Source organism: Lampetra fluviatilis, chromosome 14 (genome assembly GCF_964198595.1).
Source record: "Lampetra fluviatilis chromosome 14, kcLamFluv1.1, whole genome shotgun sequence".
In the NCBI taxonomy this organism is placed as follows: Eukaryota; Metazoa; Chordata; class Hyperoartia; order Petromyzontiformes; family Petromyzontidae; genus Lampetra; species Lampetra fluviatilis.
In genome coordinates, this window is record NC_136288.1 from 2314029 (window position 1) to 2338907 (window position 24879).

Here is a 24879-nt window from a genome sequence, read left to right on the forward strand (position 1 = left end):
ACCGATTGGTCCACACCAGACAGCTTTCTTTGTTTGCATTCTGACCACAAGTATTGTGGTTAATGCAGACATGATTCCTTGTAACAGGTTTCAGTTTGGTGTTTTAACATCTTCACACCTGTTTTGATGCCAGCAAAAAGGGGAAACCCTCTTCAAGCCGGTAAAAGGAGCAGCACAGCAATTGCTTGCCCATGCTGCTGCAGGTAAAAGGGCCCCTACTATGGAGGAAACCCCAGGGAGCCCCTCCAGTGGCATGTTGTTCGACTTTCCTGTGCTCAAAAGGATGGGAGTGCCCCCCATTAAACCTCACGACGTGTGACCTGACGATCGACTGTGGTGTACCTATTAATACCGGCGCGTGGACAGAGATGGGTGCGATTTAGGAACGTTTCTCCCGATGTTTCAACCGCCACACGGGGGGGGGGGGGCAAAGCCCATGATGATCTTTAAATGTCAAACAAGTCGGTAAGAGTTTTTAAATGTTGAACATTTAATTGTGCATCAAGCAAACAAACCCATGGCTAAACAGGTAAGGTGAACTAAATGAGCGGGGCGATGTCTGTTACAATCTCCAAAGGGCCTTTCCTGCAAGACTGGCAGGAATGGACCGCATGTCACCAAACACACACACACACATACAAAAAAAATCTAAAGGTATGACAAATAAGGAAAAAAATTACCAAATACAGCAAACCGGACAAACGTGGTAATTCAATAAAGGTGTGCCAAAACATCAGCATACGAAATAAAAACAGAAGCACCTGAAAGATTACACCTACATTAAACAATCATTGCACCGTTGGCATGAAGCCATTAAGAGGAATCACTCGCCCTGCAAATCTGCCGCACATCACTTTTGTTAAAAAATAGTACAGCATTTGAAGGAGTAGCTACCAAAAGTAACGCACAGCAAACGCTCTTACACAAACGTACTGAAATGCCACGTTTCCGATGGCAATGGCCTGCACAGCCAAAAGGTGTTCATAAGTGCGTTTAGTAATCATTTAAATAGAGCATTAACTATCAAGTGGTGGTTGGTGTTCAAGAGTATAGTGTAAATGTCTCAAAAGGGTATCTCCCACATGTTTCGTATACACACTCCACTCCAAAGTGAACTGCACTTGTTCCCTTCAGAGCCACTGAAATCGGTGGCGAATACCAATCGCTCAGTGGCGAAACTTCCACGTCACAAATTAAAAAATAAACAAACACGTGTGCGCGCCTCATAGCCAACATATCCAGAAGCACTTCTTTAAGAGGCAATCGTTAAATAAGGCTTTGAGCCGAAAGCTTTAAAATATCCCAACTACAGCAACACCATTCGGCAAGAACACACAGGATAATTTGTAGAGTCTAACCGTTTACAAACACACGCGCGCACAGTGCATTTTGTCTACACAACGTACATCACGTCAGCACAACAGCACTCACCGACGGAAGACTTGCATGCATGGGCAGGGGGAGGTTTATCCACACTACTCAGCAATACAAGCTGTGCTTGTGGTTGATATATCAATATATATTTAATCCGCAACAGTTACGTTTTTCAAATCATCCGCGACACATTTTCGGATCTCGCTCAGTGGCTAAGATGCATACCCTGTGCGAAATAAAGGCCTCGCGTTGTTATTCCCAGAGCAATGGACCGGTCTGCTCGAGATGGGTCGCGAGATGCTTGTGGGCCGCGCGAGTGTGCGCTCACGTCGCTTTGTCCTTGCGGATATGCAGGCCTGCCGTAACGAACGTCGTCTTCTCAAGCCGGCGGTAAATTTCACTACGAAAGGTCCACGAGTAATGCCGTTCACTTTCCAAAGTCACATGGGAAGGTTCGGAAAGCGTCTTCGCTATCTTCTACAGAATGCCTTGGTCCCGGTTGTTGGTGCCACTGCGGTGCGTCAGTCTCGATTCATGTAATTTAAGGCGAGTGCTTGTCCAGTCGTTATAAAGCAGATGATCACAGGCAGCTCTTGCTCAAAAGCTTCCGGGCAGCTCGTCAAAACAGTGCAGTTGTAGGATGCCGAAGCTGCGTTAAACGTTTCCAATTAAGGTTTCATCAACAACCAAATTAATGTCCAGCAGAGAGGTCACAGAAATACGATGGCTAAAGCACAACCTGGCTCGATCAGGACGATAATTCAATGCCTGCTAACTTTTGTCAATTCCATGCTTATGCCACTCTCGTTCTCAATTGCGTTGACTGCAGATATTCTAGGACAACAGAGAAAGCAACTCCCAAAAGCTCTGAGCACAAGTTTCTAACATCAATATTAACATTGTCTGAAATACACAAGGGCCTAGTTGTTTTACAATCATGTGCTACCCGAGTTCTGTTCACGTGAAGCGTTGCCAGAATAATAACTTGTAAGTAATTGTTGTCCATCAAAAGTGCTGCTCTAACTTTATTCACTTACACTTTCCACAAACGAATCTATGTTTAAAAGTGAATTTAGGTTTTCTTGTAGGTATCACCACCTCTACAAAAGTATACAAGTATTTTTTTTTTAAATACAACTCTGTAATGTTTATCAGAAATTTGCGAGGTTGGGTTTTATATAAAGCCACACATTGTTTGCTTGTCACCGAGATAATTGATTTGAGCATTTTCTCTGGAGTAATAATTTGATGACATGGGTAGACACACACACACACATGTATATGCTGTGTACACATGGAAAGACACATGCAAGTAAATATGGAAACATAACACACCCATTACAAACGTGAATGCTTACGTATATACAGTTTACATTACAAAGAGGGCATGGTAAACCATATCCTTCTACCGAACAAAAAAAATCCCTTCATGTTCTTTAACTGATGTTTGTATGGCCGCTAAAGTGCTAATAATCTATGAACGCATGAAACATATACAGTACTTAGTAACATACATAAATACATTACACTTGGTGACATAACACAGTACCATTATGTAGTGAAACATAACTCAAATTGGAAAACAAAATGACTAATGCCCACTTGCACATGAGAAGCTTGCGCACTCATCTGGGAGGTTGCCAACAAACAAAAAACGTTTAAACGATCACGCTACCAACTTGGCACGCACATTGACGACAACCATAGAATGGTAAATCCACATTGATGCGTTGCGGCATTGTTTCCATGAAAAAAGGAACTAAAATGGGTAAGGAGAAGAAGATGCTCAGGGATTTACTCGGAGCAATGTGTAAAATAAGCGCTGTGCAGGGACCCCACTCCGCAAATGATGAAGAAACGTTGTCGCTCTTAAGGGGTTCATGTACTAAACAAGAAAACGCTATCAAATAGTAAACACGATTAGCCTCCCTACGAATAAACTTGTATTTGCTTATACCACCTTACGAATGCCATTCAGGCAAGTGCTTGAAGTGTACATATTTGAATTAGAACACGCATGCACGTGCAGGGAGTTAACAGGTTGGCGGTGCACTTACTCGTTACCCTTTCGGACAATTACTTGTCATGCATTTGGGTTTACTGAATATTAGTCAGAAACTGCTTACGCAGACGAACATTACGTGTACGATAAAACAACAACTGCCCGCTCGGTGCATCTAGGGAGGAAAGCTTTGTAGTGGCAGCTCCACGCCTATAGGGGGGGGGTGGGGGGCGCAATAATTCCGTTGGCGCTTGTTCCAGGTCTTTGTTTAACCTGTCGTTACACATGTTGTAAGGTGTCCACACCAAGAAATGTGCGACACCAGGCGTGACCGCCCGGTTGGAGCGTTCAGACTGACCGTGTTTGTGAGGAAGTCACGTGATGCGCGCACAGACGCTCGCTCACGGGTAAACGTGCGCGCGTGTGTACACGCGCGTGTGTGCGTGTGCGAGCACGGCAGCTGGTTTCAGGCTGTAGCCGACTGGTCTCCGCCGGCAAGTCTCAAGGTTGTTTGCGGAGGTGGGCAAAAGTTAACTCGTGAATGCGTTTTCAGACCTGGCGCAAACCCAGTGAATCCGCAACATATTCTTCCGCTCGAAAAATAACTGGGCGTTTACGTTGCGGAGATGACGCAAAGCAGAGAGGAGTTGGGAGCGTGCGCACGTGCGTGAGTTTTACAGCGGCTCGGCCCGTGACCCTAGTAAGAGGGCGGCCACTCCGGCGCCGGCGGTTCCTGTCAAACGGCGCCTCACAGCAGCTCGGGCAGGTGCTCGTAGAGCGAGTCGAGCAGCCGCTGGCTCGCCTCGCGGCTCTTGCAGCCGAGGATGTCGAAGATGCGCTCCAGCTTCTCGTCGGGCTGGCCACACGCCTCCACGGCGCGCAGCTCCTCCACCGAGAGCAGCGAGAAGACGTCGTCGAAGATGGGCTGCAGCTGCAGCGAGTCGGCCAGCACCTGTCGTAGGATGGTGTCTCGTTTCTCTGCGCGCGCGCACGCACCCAGAAGGGGTTGTGGGGTTAGTGCACCGCCCCTTCATCCCCAAGGCCTAAAAACCAAGGCCATACACGCATTGGTGTTCGTGAAGGACGCGTCCGTTTATTTGCGTATACATTTTGTCGCACAGTTTCATCAGCTCATTAGCCACCTCCATGTAAATCTAATTTAAACATCAGACTCATCCTCAAGTAAAACCCTAATGAATCAGTAGCTTTAAGCCTTTAACATTTCAACATGGCGATCATGCGATTTCTCATCAATCATTGATTAACATCAAATCTTATTATGCTCATGCTTCAAATCACATATGAGAATCGATTATATGCGAGGTGTTTTTGTTGTAAAGTAATCGATTCACATGAACCTATGCAGCATAGTTACTTTTCCCTTGAACTGCACTCTTTAATCCTAAACCCATATTAAGGGTTGTCTACTGGACCGTTTCATCTCATCAACGTTTGTATTCCCTTGCTCAATTCAAGAAACACATCAACTCGTATCTAAAAATAAACATCCAATCGAACCGTGGCCTCAAATTGCAATTAGGGAGAGGGGCAAATCCCACACCTCTGATTATATTATCACCGTTGGCAACGTACGGTACAAATGAAGTTCAACATACATACGTACGTACAAATCGTAAAAAATTGCCACGAAACGCTCGAGTAAGACGACGTTCAAGGGGAACTTCTGCGCATCTGCCGGGTGGTGGCCTCACCCTTGGCGATGAAGGACCAGGCCTTGGCGGAGCCGGTGGACGAGCCGGACGAGGTGGAGTCGCAGCGCAGCAGCGGCTCCGACTCGTCCTGGAAGGGGGCGGTGCGGCCCGGCTTGCAGGCCCCGCCCACGGGCGTGTGGAGGCCCAGCCGCCCCTCACCACCAGCCCCAACCCCGGCCCCCGACAGCGTCCCCGCGTCAGACCCCGGCGCCAGGGAGCCTCGCGTACCCCGCCCGGCACAAAGCACCATCGGCAGGGGACCCACCTCGTCCCGTTCCGTCTAGAGGGGCGCACACGAGAGCATTTTCGGGAGCATCCCCGTCGTTAGTGAGCGGCAGATTCGAGATGCCAGTGCACAAACGTGCGGTGGGATAAAGTGAGATTAACACGGAGGCTTTCGCGACCAATATCATCCATAATACAGTCTTTTGGGTTATATCGCGTAAATATATAAGTGTAATATATAAATGTTTAACCGTTCGGATAGCCACAGACTTTGTGCTGCTTGGAAGCAAATCATCAAATCATTCATCGTTTAAATGCATGCCTATACAGGTCACCATACTTCAATCGGGACTACCTTTGCTACGGCTATTTCAATACACGCAATCGATAGGAAGTACAGCAATGGGCTTGCATAATGCGCATGCATAATATAACTTGATTACCATATAATTAACGCAAACGGAAATGGATACCCATAGTCATTTATAGGCGCTTATTAATTCCCCCCACCACTTCGCAGAAGAAGAGCGCACACGTGTTGTCATCACATCTACCCCTCTATTTAAGGAACGAAACAGGAGGATTTCTCCACAAATCTGGCTGTCGACTGATGAAGCTAGTTGTAAAAACGTCGTACTCCGATTGTAAATATTGTGGCTTTGCTCTCCAACACACCGGTGTGATGTACTCCAAACGAATTGGCACGTTCGGTTTACGTGACAAACCTTACTAATTGGCTGGGTCGGGTGGTGGCGGGTTTAGCGACACATTTATATATTTACGCGATTTAACCGAAAAACCTGTATTATTGGGGATAAAGTGAGTCCGTGTTAGGCAACCAATGGTGCGTAGATTTTTTCTATTCAAGTTTTTTTCTTATGCTCCAAATACACAAATCGAACGGCCCGTGGAAGATTACATGATTATATATAGATATTATATCCAAGGGTTGCACCCTTGCCTTAACCCTGTTAGATCTTATTTCCACGCCAAATGTGATGCCGTGATCCGCAGGATAAATGCTAAAAGGCGTTGTTTCCTAGTCTTTGGCAGGTCAGCATTTTTCTCTCCAGTGATAAGATTTATAGCCATTGCCACGGTGCGGCCTCCAGCACGTCACCTCGGGAAAACAGATGCAATGAACTGCCGCCCCATCTCATTTTGAGGATTTCTGCTCAAGGTCACCAAGTTAATTATACCTTCATGGACTGCGACTTTTGAATAACAATGTAGAAAAATGCTATTTTGTCAACACTAAATCGCTGCAATGTCTTTTTCCGTCTACTCCATGGCCTGTTCTGCTCATTGTCTTTTTCTCTCACCAAATTTAGCCTTGAGCCATGCAGGCTCCTTGAATCATGCACATGTGACAAGGTTGGAGTTGCTCGTCCCTTTGAATTAAGCCCCCTTGTATGTTTCTGCTCAGATATATATCGTGTACAGAAAATCTACACCACTTCATCTCACACCTGAACACAGGGCTTTCCTGCACATGCAAATTCGGCACACAAACGAAACAAGGCACTTGGCGAAGTCCCTTCGTTGCAGATGCTTACGATGCCATTACCTTACCACTGACCACAGCCGTGCTATCTCATAGAGCTCACGTTCCAGAAGCGGACTGTTTAATAAGACACCTCTGTCATTGCTCAAATGCAAGGTTTAATGCAACACAAAGTGCAGCCAGGTCTTTTGGCAATAACACCAATAATTTTTTATGTAAATATTCTAATAAGGAATGCAATCTACAATGGAAAAAAACAAAAATATACAACAAAAAACCCCAGCGATGCTAAACCAAAAGGACATTAGTTTACCAACATTCCATACATGCATTTATCACAATACGGGAGTCAACATGTTGACAGCAGTTTGATCACCAACAGTCAGTTGTGACTAATGCTTACAGAGAGAGGCATCGCTGTGCACCTCGTTGCAATGAATAGATGTTTGAAATAATAACTTGTACTTCACAAAGCCACATTTATTAGCATTTTCAAGGAAATGTGCAAGAAAATATGTAATCAAATTTCCAAATGGTGCAGTGCTTTGAGCGTTCTCTCTCAGAGAGATTTCTACAAATGATATATACATAGCAACGATTTTCATGGCCAATGCCATTATTCCTGTCATGCAATGTTGTTCGGGTTATTTATTCATTTTATTCAAGGATCCATAGGGAACATTGTGTTAAAGGAAAGCAGAACTGAGGTTGCACCAAATGGAAACAGCTGGCGCTCACGTACTGTGCAAATCACACTTTACAAAACGCTGACCAATTATGGGAACTAAATAAACAATTTTTGACGTGGTAATTCTTTATTGGTTTGAATGCCAATTATTTTACAATGTGTTAGAAATAGCTAGCGTTGCGTGTGCCAAGACCATTCCACTTGCTGTCGCCCTTAATGGGATGATGAAGCCATGACAGTCGGAAGGCAGGAGAGATGCATTACCCTCGACACGGCACATCACAGAATGCAAACCAGAATATTTTCACTCTTCATGTTATTATTATTATTTAAAAACGATAAAACGATGTTATGGTGGATCAGATAACAACCAGGATTATTTAATTTCTGACCCAAAGCAGCCCATTATTTCTGGGTACCTTCAGCAGATTAAAAATGTATGCTATATCAATAGGCCAGCTCTTAGTATTGAAATAGCTAGAGGCATGTACATTGATCTGTGACTGCTTAACAGGACCATTTAGTGACCAATCTTTAGATGTGTATTGTAAATACACTCTGTTAATTGTCGCTCATGATGCATTTGTTATTGTCTCCTTATAGCATTTGCTGGTTACATAATCATTTAGAAGAGGAATTATTCATACTGGGTGAACAACAATCTCAATCATCAGTCTCCTTATGCGGCTCAAGGTGTTTAAATGATTGGTTGCCATCGAGAAAAACGCAACAAGTGAAAGGGTCTTAAACATGAAATAAATTATGAGTATGTAATAAATGCCCGCAGCAACCAAGAAAATATATACATGTTAAACTTAAACATTATTAAGATATGACGATGTGAAAGAAAAAAAAAAACACGTTTAACAATGTGTACATTCGGAGAGAACAGGTGACTTGGGGTGGATCAGAGGGCTCCACTGGTCATGTCAATCAATGATCCAGCACCACTGAGATACTGGCTTTGAATCTGCGCAGACACTCGGTATTAAATATACTTTACATATGTAGCAAGTTGAAGGTTTCCACCAGTCACCAATAACTTACACATATCATGTTAAATTTAGCTTCCATAAAATTTCGTACCGACAGCGTTAACAATAGTAGTATAATGTAGTATAAGTATATGGGCACCACGGTGGGGAGATGTTAACTACCTCACCTGGCATACAGGAGGTCGCGAGTTCGATCTGATGTCTGTATATTTTGGAGTTTACATGTTCTCCTCGTGGTCGTGTGGACTTTTCTCCAGGTCCTCCTGTTTTTCCCTCCACATTTAGAATCAAGATGCATTTAGAGTATTTGATTGCTACACATTTCCACTTGATAAGCCACGTCGTTGAGCTATCATTTGTGGCCAGGTCGCTTCTGAAAAAGAGCTACATAGCTCAGTGGGGGCATTACCTGGTAAAATAAGACATTTCAGTTTAAGAATAAAATTTCAGGCAATTGCCCTTCTCTGGTCTGAAGGATATTGTTGAAGACCACTGCATAGTTTTTTTTCCAGGAGTGTGCTGTAGAGCACTCTGATGGGTTGCAAAATGTCCAACGTCTCCCTCCACGTGCCTATGGGAGCTTCTTCTGGGAGCACCTTTAGGAAGCTCCCAGCAGCCAAAGCGAAACGTCGGAAATCATTCCGCACAACACGCGGAACAACCCGACGTTTTACGCCACATCCCGGGAGCACTTTTAGCGACACGTCAGACACCGTCAGTTTAACACGTAGGCATTCGCGACCAATATCATCCATAATACAGGTTTTTTTGGATTAGATCGTGTAAATATATAAATGTGTCGTTAAACCCGCCACCTCCCGGCACAGCCAATTAGTAAGGTTTGTCACGTAAACAGAACATGTTACTAGTACAGCACACCGGTGTGTTGGAGAGCAACACGTGGGACCAACCCCAACCACATCTCAGAGCTTGGAATACAGACAGCCGACGGGGGACCGAGCGAGCGTGCGAAGACCGCACGACGGGGGAGATGGACCCACCAGCGCGGAGTCTTCCATGATGGCGCGGATGCGCTCCACGAGGCTGTTCCAGCCGCACGTGCGCAGGGCCCCGATGAGACGCGCCAGGTTGGCCTCGGCGTCCAGCGCCGTCCACCCGAGCAGCGCGGCGTACGCCGCCTCCTGGTAGGAGGCGTGCGCCGACTCGTCCACCAGCGCCGTCGGGTCCTCGGTCGCCGCCGCCGCCGCCACCGCGGAGGACGAGGAAGCGGCCGAAGCGAGCAGCGCGCGGTACAGCTCCTTCCACTGGCAGCCGATGTGGCCGGCGACGAGAAGCAGGATGTCCACGCCTGCGCCCACGGGGAGAATGGGAGGCGAGAGAGGGCGCCTCACCTCGGTTAACTCTCACAGACAGACGTGGACATTCACCGCACAAGTGCCGACGTGGTAATGCAGCGGCGCTCTTTGTCGGCGTTATGCGCGCCTGTCGCCAACGATCGAAAACGGAAACACCTTCGGTCTGCTGCTGCTACTCGTGGTGATCCCGTTGTTGTTGTTGTTGTTACACGAAGCCGACTAAAGACGCGCAACGACCACGCTTTTCAGAAGGTTGGGCCCCATCGGATGGAATTCTCTACCCGACAAACTCAATAATAAAACCTTCAAATAAATATAATGAACACAGTGTGACCAGACAACAATGCACATTCGAGATGCCAAGAGCTTGATTTTGCATTTCTTAAATGATGATTACATGACATTACTAAAAGCTAGGTAAGAGCCAGTGGTTAACGCACTGCACGATGAACCTGGCGACTCAAGTTCCATTCGCGGCCACGGCTAACATCAGTGGCGAGCGATACGTTAACGGATTCTGGGTGCAATTGTTCCTAAACCGCACTGACCAGCGGCGTGAATTGTGGAAATTATTAGCCACAAGAGCCCACTACCCTATGACCAAATTGCCTGGAATGCACTAAATCCCAGCAGACATGCAAAGTTGAACAAGGATATCACCTGGATGGGCAATCAGCATGCTTGGCATGTCGTTACGTTCTATAGACGACTAAGTTGCATGGTGGACAGCTGAGGGTGGTGCAGCAAAATCTGCTGTTGTATTGTATATATGTGCTCTCCAACCTCACCATGAAAGTTAACGTGTTTCTTGAAATGAGCGACGTTATACGAGCTTCGGAAAAGGCACGATCAGAATCAGAATCTGTATTTATACTGGAGGAATCCGATGAGCAATAAAGCTCTTTTTTCACAGATGTCCAGTAGGGAGGGAATGATGGGAGGGGAACTCCAAAAATCGAGCAGTGTGAGGAAACAAGCAGGAAGAGAAGTGTTTTGACCTGCAGTATGATTGATGAACACAGCACGGACAAGATGAAGCAGTCAGCCTGGCACACTGTGTCCTCAACATGGGTAGAGGAATCAATAAATGAGGTCCACGGAAACAGGAATCACGGCAGCAGAAAAAAAAAGCGGTAAAGAGGTGACCAACCGTGAGTGAGCGAGTGACTGGAAGTGAGAATTAGCAAGTGCTTGATCGTCCATAAACTCGACTACTTTGATTAGAGGGGAAATAATACAGAGAAAAACATCCCCTTGGTAAAACGTCATATTCTTTGGGTCTTTCGGTAAAGTCACGTAGATAAGTTCAAAGAAAAAATACAAAATAACAAAAAACTACGACGTTTCGATCGCAACACAAGCGGTCGTCATCAGGAAAAGGGGGGTTAGCTTCTAACGACAACTGCTTATAAAGGTTTGAAATGGGCGTAGCCCAAATATCACCAGCCAATGCCAATGCAAGTGGTGGGCCGCTGTGTTAGTGAACCTATCCACGTGACTTTACCGAAAGACCCAAAGAATATCAATTCCTGCAGTCACGAAAGCTTTAAGTCTAGATTTAAAACGTCATAGTCGGGGCTCATCACCAGTGGAGAGATTACTCAAGGATGGGTAGCTTAGGAGGCTAATACTGCATGAGAGCATTGAGCGGACACCCCATGGGTTTGAATCTGGGCTGCCGCCCATGATTAAAATGGGTAGTGTCGTGTGAAATGTCGAAAATTGTTGGCCTCAGTCCAGTTACTGAACAAATAATAATGACATATGGGCTTTCATCAGCTTATTCCAGGCTCTCAGTAATATATTTGTTGTGTTGGATTGACAAGCAATGAGCACATTTTGTAATATATACAAAAAGGTGCACCCCCTAATGTGGATAACGAGGCCTGAGGAGTCGACATCGGAAGTCGCTCCATGGCATCAATTTACAGAATTGTTCTCCGAAAGGATATTCAGCTATCTCATGGCATGGTACTGATAGTAGAGCTACAATAAAATTGGGCAAAAAAAAAGATGAGTTACACTTAAAGAATCTACAGTGATCAGGGAGGTTGCTATTCTTTATGCATAATTAAATAATGCACCAATGCCTTAGCCATATTTAACTTAACTTGCTTTAAACAACACACATGCTGCACACATGCTATGTATCCTGCTTTTAAACTACCCCTGGAGAAAATATTTTAAGATAACACGAACCAAAAATATTCCGTAAACTTTTTTGCTGGTGGAACAGCCAACCTCAGCAGACTTTTAATGAACAGCTGGTGTTCCAGTCTTGGCTGAGAACAGAGGTAGGCTAATGATCAAGACATTGGATCACAACTCTGAACGAGTATAGAGTTCCCAGCCCTCTCCCCACCCCATCCCACCCCCTCGAACCCCAATGAAAAAACAAGCAAAAACCTTTCAGTGACAACAATTCAAGAGCTACATTTTTTACCTAAATTCCCGCGTACGGATTACATGTCCAAAATTTAAAGCCGCAGACAGGCCACATATCCTGTGCAATACAATGTCACCATTTCACCTACAAAGGCGTTACACGAGCCACGATATCCACTACCTTTGCTAGCAAAGCTGGCCTGGATGTTGGACGCCATGACGTCCAGTGACGAGAAGTTGCTGTGCCTCGGGCAGGTCACGCACGGAGCATGTCCAAGGGGCAAACTAAAGTTTATATTTGTTTCCCATTCGGGCAAGCCCGTATGGCATTTTTTAATTTCTATGTATGGTTGATCTGATAATTACGCGTGTCAGATGAATGCACAATGTCTTAATCATCAGAGGTACTGCGCCTCAAAAGACAAGACCATAGACGCCCGTGCTATGCCCCGCTGCTGCATCAACTCAGGCAAGTGCCTATTCCACACACAAGATGCTCTGTATAGGTTCGTTACGCCTGATGCTGGGATTGGCTCTCATTCAAAACAAAGCTTCACTTTGGTACTTTCTCTGCATGCTCGGTGTCAGCGTCTCGGTGAGAGACTCCTACCTCGTCATATCCTTGAAGCAATGTATGAAAACACCAGAAACTTTTAGACATGTCTTAGTTACTCTATGGATGACCTGTACATCAATTTTTTTAGGTCTGACGAATCGCTGACAAGTCTGGCAAGCTCTGGGTCCACGGCTGCCAATGCATCTGACTGGCCAATCGTTATAAAACCTCGCTCAAAAACAGCACTCGATATTTGAGCCTCTCTCCACCACGAGGGTCACTCCTGCAGCTAACACTAATAATATGCATGCGAGTATAATCAAGCTCTAGCAACCAAAAAGCCACAGCCAAAACAACACAACCGCAGCAAAGGCATGAGACAAAACAAATATTGAGAATAGGTTTTCCCCTTTTTCTGGCAACAAAACAGTTGTGTTAAGATGTTAAAACACCAAACTGAAACCTTTTACAAGAAATGATGTCTGCATTAACCACAATACTTGTGGTCAGAATGCAACCAAAAAACATACTCTGATAATTCTAGATTTGAAGCTTTCGTGACTGCAAGGATTCATACTCTTAGTTCTTTCGGTAAAGTCACGTAGGTAAAACAAAAGGCGGCTTAATCCTAGCTGGCTTATCTACATATGCCATCTACATTACAAACGCTCAGTTCCAGCAGCAGTACTGACTATCTCACAACTCCTCCTCTCCCGCGGCCCTTCCTGGCTCCTCCCCCTTAACCAGTATATGAGGTCGTACCTCTTGGGACTTCTCTCCACTTGATACAGATTTTTTGCTGTGACAGTTTCACCTGAAGACGGAAGCTTGTGTTGCCTCCGAAACGTCGTGATTTTATTGTTTTAATTTTTTATTAATTTTAATTTCATTTTTTACCTACGTGACTTTACCGAAAGAACAAAGAGTATACTCTGATAATATATGCATTGTCCTTGAAACTGATTGCTCCACACCAAAGACAGCTTTCTTTTGAGCCTAGTCTCAGAATGGTGTTAGACCAGAGGACGCCAAAAGGCATACAATACTGTGAGTAACTACACATGGAAGCAATGCTTTCTTAAATACATCAATAGTACAAATCTGGCTGTTCATGTGTCCAGGAATATTCATGAATCTTTCTGCGAATCATAATTAGATTAACCCATGAAGACAGAAAATGTTTAATTTACGAAGCTACAGCAATAGGCGTAGAACACCTAATGGCTTTTCGCTTCACTGCATTTTTCTGCCCACCACGTAGCCTGTCAGCCTATAGCAACCTGTCATGCATGGTGGTCGCCAATGCAAGGGCGTATCCGGGTTCCAGCCTGCTTAGCCTCTGAGATCTGACAAGATCAGGCACATTCTGGGTGATACGGTCACAGGCTCCAAAACAAATTATTACTATTAATACAGTCTGCAACAAAAGGAATATTTTTTCTCAAAATGAATTATGCAATTGTGCTAGCAAGCTCACAATGATGTACTGCATTATAATATTATTTCAAAAGCAGCGTGTTGAGAATATTAAGTTACGTTCAAAGTTGCTGAATGTACAATGCCTTCTGGAATACCGTGTTCCGACTGATTTTTGTTTGAACAGTCAATCAAAAGCAAAGAAAATATTAAATAGAACACTGTGTTCATATTCTTTGGGTCTCGGTAAAGTCACATCGATGGTTCAAAGAAAATAACAAAAACTACGACGTTTCTGTTATTGTAATATTAATAGGTTTTTACCCTTTTATCTGGTACCAGATAAAAGGGTAAAAACCTATTACTATATTTTGCTACTGGAAAAGGAGGTCTCAGTGTAAATACGACATTTCTATCACAACACAGGCGATCGTCATCTTTCCTCCTGATGACGATCGTTTGTGTTGCGATCAAAACGTCGTAGTTTTTGTTATTTTCTTTGAACCATCTACGTTACTTTACCGAAAGACCCAAAGAATATGAATTCCTGAAATACGACAGCTTTAAGTCAAGATTTAACACCGTGTTCCTTAAGTAAAAATTGTAAAGCATGCATACTTGGTGATAACTGTGCAATCATACATCCCAGCGACATAACTTAAAATGTCAAAAGATATTACACCTTGGCTTTATCTCCAAGAATCTATCAATCACAGCCCTACGATCGGTTTTGGCATGGGTCTTAATTTAGCTGGCATTTATGCTCTTCCAACGACTTGTCTGGAACACACACAGTTTATTTACGACTAGGCCACGGTGAATAGTGACTAAGCAGTTGTGCCTACTCTGCACTGCATTGTAATATGATGTTTTGCTTAAACCGTATCTTGCCTAAGAGGTTACAGATAAATCTTGACTTAAAGCTTTCGTGACTGCAGGAATTCATATTCTTTGGGTCTTTCGGTAAAGTCCCGTAGATGGGTTCAAAAAAATTACAAAAAACTACGACGTTTCGATCGCAACACAAGCAGACGTCATCAAGTGACCACAGTTTTTTTTAAATTATTTTGAACCTATCTACGTAACTTTACCGAAAGACCCAAATAATATAGGTCATAGCTAACTCACCCACGGTTTGAAACCAAGTCGAAGAATTCCCAAACGCCTATGAAGGATATTAAGGGGAGAGGCAGCAGCAGTTGCGTGGGATAGTGAATGCAATCTGCAATGCGTGGCGAATATACGCAACGCACACACTTTCTTTTCCACACGCCATTTAATATCAACCCAAAACATCAAGTGCACTCACAATGGAAACAACCAGACAAATATAGGGCCAGCTTACGTGCGGATTAACTCACGAAGAGGTCGGTGGACCAAAAAAAGAAAAGGCCAATGCTGGAGGTTTATGCCAAAAGTTTTAAGTCTGTCCTGCCACCCAAACACCACTACACACTAATGTTTACATCAAAATGGAACTAACACATCAGCAGGGATGCCAAGAACACAGGGAATTTGAACCAGACTGCAGTGGACCACGGAGCCAAGCCCACAAATGTGGCGACCTCAAACATGTGCCATCACTCGGGTATCTGAAAACCGAATCTCTCGCATCTTTACTACACGAGACTGAAAAAATAACCCGAGTTATTATACAGCTCACTGACGCAAACGGAAGCCACGGCCAATATTATATAAAACATGTGAATGCAATACATGTTGATGCCTTCACCATACACGAACATTATTTTTGCACGCTGCTCTGCACCTGCTGTTTTTGTTAAATTCACTGTGCCCACAACTTCTGCCCATGTGCCGAGGCGCAGACACATATCCTGCCCTGTGCCAAAAGCATTTACAGAAGCACGCTGCACGCTCACTCATCAGAACCGCTGGACTCCACACTCCCTGAGTGCAACAGTGATTCAATGACTTTCTCGTGTGCGATCACTTTAAGTGAGGAATACAGCAAGTTACTACAGGGCAGATAACTGTGTCATCATGTGTTGCACTTGACCCCGCTTGCTCTTGCTTTGTGGTTATTAAAAAAACATTTTTATTTCATCATCGGTGAGCACGTTGTAAAAACCGGTTTAAAAAAAAGCATTACCGGTTTTGCCGCACACACGATGTGTAACAATTACCGTAAATGTACAACCCTGCATGTTTGTGAGTCCATTTGTCATCTTATATATGTGGCATAATGGTTAACATACTTGACTTGCAATCCAGAAGTAGTGGTTCGAATCAAGACTCCCAGCAAAGAAATTAAAAAAACGGGGCACGTTTCTTTAACTTCGGTACTCCCACAGTTAATTGATTGGCAGGGTAGGTGTGGTGGGGTACAAATCGTGCACACACTTAGCTCTTCCAACACACTGTAAGAATAGTAGAACAGATACTATTCCTGACCGTTGGAACTGGCGATCGATAATGATGCTCTCCGGTTTAACAAATGTTGTTTAACAACCCTAAATTATACTTCCGCAGGTCTCCACTAAAAAGGGGCCTTATCGTCTCAATAACTTTTAACCTGGTCTTAAATTAAGGAGTTCTGTTTTAGGATACCGTTTTTCCAAGAAGCTAAGATTGACTACGCAAATAAATATTCTTGAGTCTTTCGGTAAAGTCACGTAGATAGGTTCAAAGAAAATAACAAAAAAAACTACGACGTTTCGATCGCAACACAAGCAATCGTCATCAGGTGAAAAAAATAGCGGGAAAGCTGGTGAGGCAGGATGTTTTAAAGGTTTGAAATGTATGTAGCCCAAGGGTCATGAGCGAAGTGGGCAGGGCTAGTGATGTTAAAGTGATAAATTTGCATGTCAATGTAAGATTGGAGAGCTACCTCCACGACGACGAAGCTGAGGAGGTGGCCATTGTATTGTGAGAGATTAGCATGTCAATGTAAAATCACACAGCCACCACCACATCGAGGAAAACAAGCAACGGTGGCTGATGACGACCGCTTGTGTTGCGTTCGAAACGTCGTAGTTTTTTGTTATTTCTTGTTATTTTCTTTGAGCCTATCTACGTGACTTTACCGAAAGACCCAAGAATATGAATTCCTGCAGTCACGAAAGCTTTAAGTCAAGATTTTACGCAAATATAATCTCGATAACTTGGGCAGATTAGGTTTTACAAAAAGCTAGCCTAAAAATAAGTGTAAAATTAATGACAAGCATCTGTCAAGTCTAATACATTTCACAACAACACCGTCCCCTTGCCTAAAAATAGGGTTATATTCTACTCCAGTCGTGACGTGTTTACGTAATTATTCATCAAATGACCTTACGCCCGGTATTTAAGGCCACGTCAACCATTTTTGTTTAAATTGGCGAAAAAACAACTTTAATCTTGCACCAAGTAATTTTGGGATAACATCACGGAAAACAACTTCATTAAGTAAACTTGAAACAACTCATCAAGAAGCAGGCCAGGCTAACCTCAAGCCATTTACTCTCAAAGATAAATTTGTTCCTTAGCAATCAAGCACTGTGCAATAGAAGCTGAAAATAGGTGGATCAGCATCAACTAAGAGATTCTGGGTATTACACTTCTTACCGTGATAATCGCACCTCCGATCACCACGGTAAGCACGGCTGGCTACGGTAACGATGCAAAAGAAGTTCAACGTACATAAATATATACGTGCTACACTTATTTACGGAAACGATAATGATCCTTAAAATAATAGGAAAGGGCGGGAACGGAAGTGATGCTCACAGGAATGTACGGAAACCGTATTTATCCATTTAGAAGCACAAGGGATGGAAGGGGACCTGACCCCTTGGGGACACAGAAGGAATGGCACTCATGGGAACGGGAGAAGGAAACGATGATGATGGTGGAGACGCCATTTAACACCGGTTTATGATGGACAAATATATACGAAAGACTAATGTTTTTGGCAATTGGACTTACGATGGGAGCGAGCTGGGAAAGGCAAATGGACCGATTCATAAGTTGGTTACTCAGGGCACTACAGTGCCCCGTGATTTCCAACCGTAGGTCATTTATATTTACGTACGGCGGACGTCTTTCGCGCTGTACGTAGCCAACCGCGCTAATCAGATGTGAGCGGGAAAGACAACAAACTAAACACAAAAAAATAGGATTAAAAGAAATTCTTTTTCAATTTAGATTTAAAAGTGCAGAGCTCCAGTCACTTCCTAATATCGGAAGGAAGAGCGTCCCCCAAGACAGCCGCAGACGTGCACCTGAGAGTGTGCGATGCGGTGACCGTCTTTGTTCGATGGCCAGCCAAAAACATCACCTCCCCAGCTCACCGTTCTCTGAAAGAGGGCCACTACACCGAGAACTTCAGCCTGCCATAACTTCTGTTAGGAACGAAACTTGCGGCAGCATTAAGAACACAAGTTGATGCTTTCGTTCGTGCTTGTACACCGCCAACGGATGCAGTTCTTTCATTTTCAGTTTGATTTCCATCACAATCGTTGTTTAATTTCATATCTGTTATACTGGTGCCTGTCTTAAAGCCACTCTTCGTCAACTCTTTTAGAAACTCACTAAATGAAAAGGGGATGGAGGGGGGGGATCTAAATTGATGGAGAGATATATTTGTTAAGCCCATGGCACGTGATTGGAAAATGCTATTTTTTGATCCCAATGAACTCTATAACCCACATTAACACCATCTCATTCAATGCTGGTTTATTTTAGATTCTCTGTCAACAAAATAAGACGAGTCATGGCAAACAGATATTAAAAACTAAAAATTACACTGCAATTATATTTTTGCTTCACAAATGTTGTAAAGAGGCAGTTCTAAAAAAAAGGACAATTGTTGAAGGTTCTTAATACTTACTTGGTTCAACCTTTGTTGACAAATAGGCATGAGAAATGTTTCAAGATACAAAAATAAAACAAAATTCAGTGCCGTCTATAGCACAGATATCATCATTGAACATTAGCTTATGGTACAATGTCAAACATGTGGTCTTGGCCCTGCAAAATAAAATGTGCAACAGTACAATAATTTGCTAAACACGAGATTTAAACAGCGTCAATAAATGGGAATCATAGGGTGATGTCCCCACAGATAAACACACGAGAAGAAAATGTTCAAACTTTTTATGATTCTGCGTCTTGCCTATAATGGATCTCAAACAGTAAGATAGGAATGATTTAAATTTGTTCAGCCAAACCAAAATATGTTAAATATGTTGTTTCACAAATGGATATGGCATTCATATCATGTTGGTAGCCACATAGTTGGATAATAATACATAAACGTGTGATTTTATACGCCGTAGTCAGTATAAAACTCCGTTCAGAATCCCCTGGATGTCATCCCTGCCGGGTGAAGCATTTCATTGCAATTACTGGTCCACTATCCACTTTTGGCAAAAGTTGACTTATTTTAACATTTTTCACTGAAGATGATTGCAGCTTCAATTCCACAAACATGGTTTAATGTCAATGATCTCTGCCACAGGAATGTGGCATTTTTATCGGTGGTTCAGGACCAAACAATGAACATTCAAGCAATAATAGTTCTTTCAGTAAAGTCACGTTTTTTCAAATTTTCTTGCTGTGGTTTTCACACCTGATGATGATTGCTTGTGTTGCAATCGAAACGTCGTGATCATTTTATTGTTTTATATTTTTATTATTTTATTGTTTCCCTTCTATGTGACTTTACTGAAAGAACCAAGAATATGAATCCCTGCAGTCACGAAAGCTTTAAATAAAAAAAATAGTTAGCTTAAATTGGACTTACGTTGGCCCTGGTAGCTGAAGACCCACTTGTTTGCCGGCTCGGCAATCTGCAGGTTGAGCTGCGTGCGGGACTGCCCTCTCGCCCTCTGACTATGCTGCTGCTGGTGGTGGTGATGATGGTGGTGATGGGGCAGCTGCTGATGCTGCTGCTGCTGTTGCTGCTGCTGCTGCATCTGGGGCGGCACGGCTCGTTGGCGGATGGTCTCGGGCGGCTCCCCAGGCCCCTTGCGTAGCACTCGCGAGCTGCGGTACACGCTGCACGCCACTGCCACCACGAGCAGCAGCAGGATGAAAACCACCACCAGCCAGGCCACGTGCTCGTTGATGTCAAAGGGCGCTGGCGGAGGCTGCGGAGGCTTGGCCAGAGCGCGGCCTGATGAGGAGCGGGAAGGAATCCTGCTGAGCCCAGGCGGAATGTTTGCCGCCGATGAGCCAGAGAGGGGTGGCCAGCGACGGGGTGGCTCCCTTGAAGGTGGCGATGCCTTGTCGCGTCGGTCGACATCGTCGAGGGAGGGCCGCGCTTGCATCGTGGGCATTTCACCGGAGGTGCTGTCTCCGGATATAGTTGGCACTGCGCGCTTTGGCAATTTGGTCATGTTACTGCCACTCTCGCTTTGAGCGCTGGAGGTGTGCGCGCTGTCGCCCACTGGTGTGATTGGGATGTCGGAGCTGAAGGCAGTGGTAGCGACGTCAGATTCGGGAGTGGTTCGCCAAATGGCGCTACCTCGGCTCTCCAGAGTGAGTGGTGATGTAACCAGGCCCTGCTGATGAGGATCTCCTGGCTGTGGTTGGAGCCCTGATGGTGAAGGTGCATATCTGCTGTCGGCACCACTGGGCAGAGGAAGTGGGTCCAGGTGATGCTCACCGCTAGAACGTGGTGTGGCTGGGGCCACCAGCTCTACCCCACCCTCCTCCTCTGCCCCACCTGGACAAGACAAAAATATGTTTTTAACGTCTTGTTCAAACAACATTCATTTCACAAGTGTTATCCCATTTGTTACGTGGCACTCACCGGTGATCCACCGCTTTTGAGGCAAGGGTTGGTGGATCACCGGCTGTAAATGTGAGTATATATGTATGCTGAACTTCTTTCGCACCGTACGTAGCCAACCGTGCTAATTGGAGGTGACGAGTAGCCAGAAAAAAGCAGTGTGTATGAGATGCACTGGTCCCCTCTGGGTGCACTGGGCTTTTCTGTCTGACCAAACATCCCAAGGCAGGATCCTTCTGATAAAGTCTCTTGACACTCATTGTGGCTTTTCCAGGTAGAAAAACTACATTATTTAGGTCACTGTATTTAACAAGTTTCTTTAATTTCTTTATCACAACAAGAGCTGTATTTTGCCAACAACTTAATTAATAACTTTAATACAACGGTAATTTTTTTTCTGACATTCTGCTCTTAAGTGCTGCTGAAATATATTCCCAATTCATATTAAGTTTAGCTAAATAATAATAAATATACTGTGACAATGCTTGCAAGAGGTAATGTAGTGTGTTTAATTAAAAGGCTTTCTTCAAAATTGTACTGTCAACCTCTGTGTACCTATACACAACTTTTACCGAATTATTTATACATTTTTTTAAATCCTTTGCGATAAATGGAAAGTGTGCCAGTAAATGTCATAACTGCTAGTTTATAATTTATGCTTTGGCCAATATTCAATCTGTTCAAATGCCTTCGAACCTTCCAACATCACCATCTGTGCGCTCCATTCATTTCAAAACCAGCAAGTCCTGCAACGATCCAAACCAAACCTCGCAACAGGCAGGTGCACGCACATGGCTCAGCACCCAGGCCAAACATGTGCAGCCTTATGTTTGGTCACACGGTCACCGATTGATTGGCAATAACGCTGCACTAACTTGGCTGGACTATGTATAATATTATAATAGGGCTTTTCCTCTTTTTTCTGGCAACAAAACTGAAACCTTTTTGCAAAAAAAAACACAATACGTGTGGTCAAACGCAAAAAAAACACACTGATAATATACGCATTGTCCTTGAAACTGATTGGTCCACACCAGAGACGGCTTTCTTTTGTGCCTCGTCTCAATTGGTGCTAGACCAGAGGACGCCAAAAGGCGTACAGCTCAAGGACAATGCACTATCAGAGTAATGAGGGCTCGGGGTGAGCTTCTACTGTACGCCTTTTGGCGTCCTCTGGTCTAGCACCAATTGACACGAGGCTCAAAAGAATTCCGTCTCTGGTGTGGACCAATCAGATTCAAGGACAATGCATACATTGTCAGAGTGTGTTTTTAGTTTGCATTTTGACCACAAATATTGTGGTTAATGCAGACATGATTCCTTATAAAAAGGTTTCAGTTTTGTCGCCAGAAAAAAGGGGAAAAACCCTATTATTATATGTTGGTACTGGCAAAGGAGGTCTAATGACATAATATTATGCTTGCGCATGATTATTCCTCGGGTAGAATGTCATTGGAATCAAAGTTTACTGATGCTAAGTAGTAAAAATTTTACATCTGTAAACTCTTAATAAACTTAAGGATTGATTAACCTTTGTCTTGTTTGTACCGTTTCATTTGCACGGTCTATTTCATTGCAGCGTATGTCACATTTGTGCTCTCTCTTTGCTCAATTGGTCTAAAGGCACATTGGCATCTAATTGCATAGATCGTAATAAATTGATTCTCAAGCACGTACATTTCTGCATTTATCGAGCAAAGGACTCGATTCTAATCAATAAATTATTACCGGACTAATGCGAGCAGAACAATTTTTCAGTTAAACATACATAAACTCGTACATTTACCGATGAAGGAATCGGCTTCTTGACAAGTAGTGCAAGTCACTGACCACTGCCGTGTCAGATTGATGCATCAATTTGGTCTCAGCATGTGCAAAGCTCAGACAGCGCAATGCAACATAAGTGCCAATTTCTATTTCAGGATGGTGCCACGGCCTAGTGGGAGCACGTTCGCTGCTTGTTGCGGAGGTTCACCGATCGAACCCAGTGGCCATCCCGATTATTATTGTGGGTGTAATCATTCGCCCCTAAAGAAGAATCTATGGCCTTGAGTTTCCTGGTTGGCTGCTGGCTGGGCACCTCTTCAACCCCAACGATAACTCTGCGGGCCCATTGCCACCGAAACTAGATGGGGCACTTGGATAAAACGGGATGTTACGCGTTACAAATAAACACTGCTTTCAAACGGCGGAAGAAGTTCGGAAGACCTACAAAATAGGCGGTGACGTCAAAAAGGCGCGAGTAACAAATACAGAAGTCAAACGTGGTTCATGTAAAATTGATCGAACTGTTTCCACGTGTGATCGCATTGATTCAATTATGTGCTCATATTAATTTATTAAATCCTGAAAACTGTACAAAAAAAGTGACGATACGTAATATTTTTTTTACTACAGAAAAAAGGACGTTAAGTCCTCCATGTGCAGGAAGTGAGAAGAATATGAAAACCACAGATGGGCCTTCTTTTCTGTTGCACAGCAACAGGTTCTTTACTCGTAACCGTAACAAAAATACAGGCCACCTGCATCACATGGATGTTAAAGATCCCCTGACGTCATTCACAATGGTGCGGAGGTGTCAGGATCCAAATTTGCCAAATTCGAAAATTGCTCCCAAAATTACTCAATTGTGATTATGCACAGTGCTCATATAGCCCTCTACGAGAGACTAATTCTCCAGGTCGCTCTTGAAAATTAGACTATCCTGGTCTCCGAGTTCTCACCTAGTTAAACAAAATAAACTTGAGCTGGCAGGATTCATCCTTTAACGTGACAATGCATGCACCCAGGAACTGCATGGATCTGCAGCAGCAGCAGCGTTCTTTATGGTGATTCACTCATGCCCAACCCCTTTATCACTGCGCCAACCACATCTCCAGCTGTACATGTACAGATACTGTAGGGCTGGCCGACGTGCCTCCTATGACAAGAGGGAATCGATACGGACTTTCGAGTAGCCCAGCTGTCAGTCATTTGCATACACCTGCAACAACTTTCTGACACAGGAAGCCAGGCTATTTCCGCACAGACCACACGGTCAAGCACCACAAAACACTTGACTCACCAGGCAGGGCGGCACTGGCTGGCGTGGGGACGCGGCTCGGCTCTGCCCGAGCGTCCACCACTCCACCTTCTTCTTCTGCCGAGCCCCCGTTGCCACCACACACGTTGTCCTGGCGTTCGTCACCCGGGGAGGCGATGTGGAGATTGAGCAGCGCGCAATCCGTGTGGGGGCGACAGCGGGTGGTGGACGACTCCTCGGAGGAGAAGGTGCCGCGGGAACACTGCTTGCATCTGCATCGGGACACGTTAGAGGGGGGCGGAAGGGGATGTGCGGCAGAGAAGGCAAGGGAAAGCAATGTCTCTTAAAGCTCCAAAGCACACACATTTGCATTTTGGCGGCATTATATTTGGCATTATATTTCCCTCATTCCAGAGCGATGTGTCCATACAATATAACTGGAAGTGTTCTTAGCTGCACTGCCCTAAAAGGTGAATGTATTTAAACTCTTGGAAGGCAACGCACGTGCTCAAAATAGCGATGGCAGATACAAATTGTCCAGAAGGCAGGATACGAGCCTGATATGCGGGAGGAAGTAAATCATTAACATGGTCCACCCTTAGCCATGCCTGGTAAATATCCGTCATGTATACAGACATACAGTTTAGCTGCTCTGTATCAGACAGTGCTGCGTGCCCATGCAAAGCCTATGCAGGGGCAGGCAGTGACCCAGTTGAACTGCTTAGTGTCATTAGTGCTGAACCCAGGTCGGAAACAAACACCTGTGAGTTTCAAAAATATGTGTAAAAAAATTATCCATCCATCAGAGGGGAACTTGCAACACGTTGTGAAATTAATAAACAATGGCACCGCATCCTGCACAGCTGCCAGCTTGCCAGATCATGTTTGGAGCTTTGAGTGCAATATTGTCCTAGAGTTTGTTTACGCAACACTATCTGCAAACTCTTACAA

At 44.4% G+C, this 24879-nt stretch overlaps 1 protein-coding gene across 1 annotated transcript in view; it reads right to left on the bottom strand.

Annotated features, from left to right (window-relative positions):
- Positions 1-469: 469 nt before the first annotated feature.
- Positions 470-24879, bottom strand: part of TNFRSF21 (TNF receptor superfamily member 21) — a 39173-nt gene continuing 14763 nt past the window's right edge. Inside the window, exons 3-7 of the mRNA XM_078862557.1 lie at positions 23971-24200; positions 19917-20840; positions 9502-9809; positions 5089-5368; positions 470-4354 (exon numbers count right to left, since the gene is read on the bottom strand). Of these exons, the coding sequence (XP_078718683.1) occupies positions 4125-4354; positions 5089-5368; positions 9502-9809; positions 19917-20840; positions 23971-24200 (1972 nt within the window). The 3' untranslated portion in view covers positions 470-4124. The remainder of the gene's footprint in view (positions 4355-5088; positions 5369-9501; positions 9810-19916; positions 20841-23970; positions 24201-24879) is intronic.